At 62.2% G+C, this 3691-nt stretch overlaps 1 protein-coding gene across 1 annotated transcript in view; it reads left to right on the forward strand.

Annotated features, from left to right (window-relative positions):
• The window catches only part of LOC311373558 (period circadian protein homolog 2-like), a gene marked incomplete at both ends in the record, with an annotated part of 21446 nt that extends 17800 nt beyond the window's left edge, over positions 1 to 3646 (forward strand). Inside the window, 3 exons of the mRNA XM_084490300.1 lie at positions 1 to 48; positions 1317 to 1568; positions 2471 to 3646. The exon at positions 1 to 48 is cut by the window's left edge and continues 132 nt beyond it. Of these exons, the coding sequence (XP_084346426.1) occupies positions 1 to 48; positions 1317 to 1568; positions 2471 to 3646 (1476 nt within the window). The remainder of the gene's footprint in view (positions 49 to 1316; positions 1569 to 2470) is intronic.
• Between the last annotated feature and the right edge of the window lie 45 nt (positions 3647 to 3691).

The raw sequence follows: 3691 nt of genomic DNA on the forward strand, positions 1-3691 counted from the left end.
GCAGCACCATCGTCCACGTGGGCGACAAGAAGCTCCAGCCCGAATCTGGTGAGGGCCCACACCCCATCCCATGCCCCCCCACCCCATCCCATGCCCCCCCACCCCATCCCACACCCCCCTCCCCCACCCCACACCCCATCCCCACCCCATCCCACCCCCACACGCCCCACACCTCATCCCACGCCCCCCCCCCCCCCCCCCCACACCCCACGGCCCACACCCCACCCCCCCACGCCCCCCTCCCCCACCCCACACCCCATCCCCACCCCATCCCACCCCCACACGCCCCACACCCCATCCCACGCCCCCCCCCACACCCCACGGCCCACAACCCCCCCCATGCCCCTCAACCCCCACTAGGCCCGGGCCCCCACAACCCCCACTTGATCGTATTGATCGATATCGATGACTATTGATCATTTTAACGACCTAAAAAGACTAGGAATTACCATGCTGGGTTTAAACCCTTCTGTTTAACACTTAATACGACCTTCCACTGTTCTTCATTGATAAATACTCCAACGTCGACACAACAACGAAAAACACTCAAATATCGTAAATAAGTACGGAACCGTGTTTGTGTAACAAACCCAGCTGCTAGATTCGGTGGTCCAGTCTCTTTATCGATATACAGTATATTGAACATGTTCTATATTGATATTGATCAAAGGTCTATCACGATACGATCATTTGTTGTTTCATTGCCCAGGCCTCCCCCCACACAACCCCCCCCCCATGCCCCTCACCCCCTGCTGGGCCTAACACTGGAGCAATGGAACCCATTTTTTTGGAACCCATAGTGTGAGGAGCTCACAGCTCGGGGCGCTGTCATGTGCTGTCGGTTCCAGCGCGTTGTCATCGTGTTGTGGAAACGATAAACAACAGACAGGGTTGGATGCTGACTAATGTGGTTCAACGTTTTGGCATCTCGATCAAACTGATTCATCACGATTCATCGGGTTAAGTCGCCAAAGGCCTCAACATGGCCTGTGTGTGGGCGGGGAAATATCAGTTGTATTATAAACACGACGCGAACACTTATCGTATCCAAAAGCGACTTATTAACAACGGTTAACACACGACCGACGGTGGAGTCAGGAGCAGTCGGGGTCAAGCGTCTCGCTCAGGGACACTCCGACACCAGGAGGAGCCGGGGATCGAACCAGCAACCTTCCGGTTACAAGTCAACCCGCTGTACCTCCTGAGCTGAGCTGACATCACCTTTCAACATGTGTGGAAAAAATGGGATCGCGTTTGTGATCGCGTCTGTCTGACTCAACTCTCCGCGCCCCCCCCCCCCTCCCCCCCTCCTCCAGAGCTCATCGAGGACGTGGTGGAGAGCCCCCCCGCGGCCCCTCCTCCTCCCCCGCCCCCCAGCCAGGAGAAGGAGGCCTACCGGCGCCTGGGCCTCACCAGGCAGGTGCTGGCGGCCCACACCCAGAAGGAGGAGCAGGCCTTCCTGACCCGCTGCCGGGAGCTCCGCGACGCCAGCACCTTCCAGAAGGACTGCTCCACCTACCTGCACCGCCACCGCCACCTCCACCGCCGCCGCTCCACCAACGCCGAAGGTAGCGCCCCCCTCCCCCCACCACCACCACCACCCCCCCCCCCCCACCCCGGAGCACTGACGGGTCACCGGCATTAGCGGTGACGGAGACGTAGGGCCAGGGTTCGGGTACTTGTAAAAAAAAAAAAAATAGATTTAACCTTTATTTATCCAGGTGAGTCCCATTGAGACCTTTAGCCTCTTTTCCGAGGGAGCCCTGAACGTTGTTTTTCCCGACCTCCTCCTCCTCCTCCTCCGTCGTAGGATTTGACAGAACATTCAGTGCGAGTTGTATACAGAGGGATTGTATATGTAGAGAGATTATAACGTAAGGAACACAGGAAGTTCATTTAATAAATAATAATAATAATAATAATTTGCACGCCGTTTTTTTTGTTCACCGATTTTTCGTGCTTTTCATTTTTTCTTGATTTTTTTTTGGATTCATTCATTTTTTTATTGATTTTTATTGATGCGTCTGAAATAAATGCAATCAATCATTCAATCAAATTGAATCAATCAATCAGAAGAGAAAATACATTTGATAGAATCAGTGCTAGACCTCATTGATAAGTCCTACATCCGTAGCACGTAGCATGTAGCATCTAGCACATAGCACGTAGCATGTATCACGTAGCATGTAGCACGTAGCATCTAGCACATAGCATGTAGCACGCAGCACGTAGCACATAGCACGTAGCATGTAGCACGTAGCATGTATCACGTAGCATGTAGCACGTAGCATCTAGCACATAGCATGTAGCACGCAGCACGTAGCACATAGCACGTAGCATGTAGCACGTAGCATCTAGCATGTAGCACGTAGCATATAGCACGTAGCTTCTAGCACGTAGCATGTAGCACGTTGCATGTAGCTCCCGCTGACCGCTCACCGCCGCCGTCTCCTCCTCCGCCCCCCCTCAGGCTCCTCGGGGGCCCGGGGCGCGCCGCACAAGCCGGGCGCCGGCCGGCCCGAGCCCGCCGCCAGGAAGGGCTCGGGCCGGAACAGGAAGTCCAAGAAGCCCCGCATGAGGCGGCCGGAGTCGTCGGACAGCGCCGCGTCCGACCGCAAGCCCCGCCCCCCGCCGCCGCCGCCGCCGCTGCAGGGCCTCAACCAGACGTCCTGGTCGCCGTCGGAGTCGGCCTCCCAGTCGGCGTTCAGCGCCCCGTACCCGGGCGCTCTGGTGCCGGGCTACCCGCTGTCCGTGTACCCCGCCGCCGCCGCCGCCGCCGCCGCCGCCGCCACGGCCCGGTCCGCCGGCCCCCCGGACGCCCCGCTCTCCGGCGGTTTCGCTGAGCTCCAGAGCAGCCACCAGGCTCCTCCTCCCAACGCCGCCGCCGCCGCCGCCGCCGCGCCCTTCGCCGCTCCCATCGTGGCGCCCGTGGTGACGCTGGTGCTGCCCAACTTCCTGTTCCCCCCGCTGGGCCCCATGGGTCCGATGGCCGCCGCCCTGAGCCCCGCCTTCTTCCCCGAGCAGACGCAGCAGCCCCTGCCGGCGTTCGCCGCCGCCGCCGCCGCCGCCGCCTACCAGCCCGCCTACCCCCTGCAGCCCGCCGCGCCCTACGCCGCCCTGGCCCCGCCGCCCTTCGTCCCCCAGCGGCCGGCGGCGTTCCTCCCCCTCCCCCAGCCCGCCTTCCAGGCCCCGCCGGCGGCCTACGCCCCGGCGCCGCCGCCGCCGCCGCCGCCCTTCCAGTCGCAGCCCGCCTACAGCCCCCAGCAGCACTTCTCCCTCGGCCCCCCCCCGGCGTCCTTCGGCGTGCCGGCCCAGTTTGTGACGCAGGGCCCCTACCCGGCCCCGCCCTTCGCCTACGCCATGCCCCCCGCGGAGACCCGGACCAAGGAGCCGCACCTCCGGGACGACGACCCCCGGGGGGGGGAAGACGGTGGCGGGGCGGCGTCCCGCTCCTCCACTCCTGCGTCGTCCCACGCCGTCGCCGCCGCCGCCGCCTCGCCGCCGCTGTTTGAGTCGCGCTGCAGCTCGCCGCTGCAGCTCAACCTGCTGAGCATGGAGGAGACGCTGCGCTCGGCCGCCGCCCGCCGCCGCCGTGCCCGCGGGCGGGGAGACGGGCGTGGCCGCCGCGGCCGAGGACCTCCGTCAGGTGAGAGGGGGGTTCGTGGTTCGTGGTCAGAGTCTTTTGTCCTTT

This window comes from Micromesistius poutassou (assembly GCF_964030765.1).
Source record: "Micromesistius poutassou genome assembly, contig: SCAFFOLD_3813, whole genome shotgun sequence".
NCBI classification, from domain to species: domain Eukaryota; kingdom Metazoa; phylum Chordata; class Actinopteri; order Gadiformes; family Gadidae; genus Micromesistius; species Micromesistius poutassou.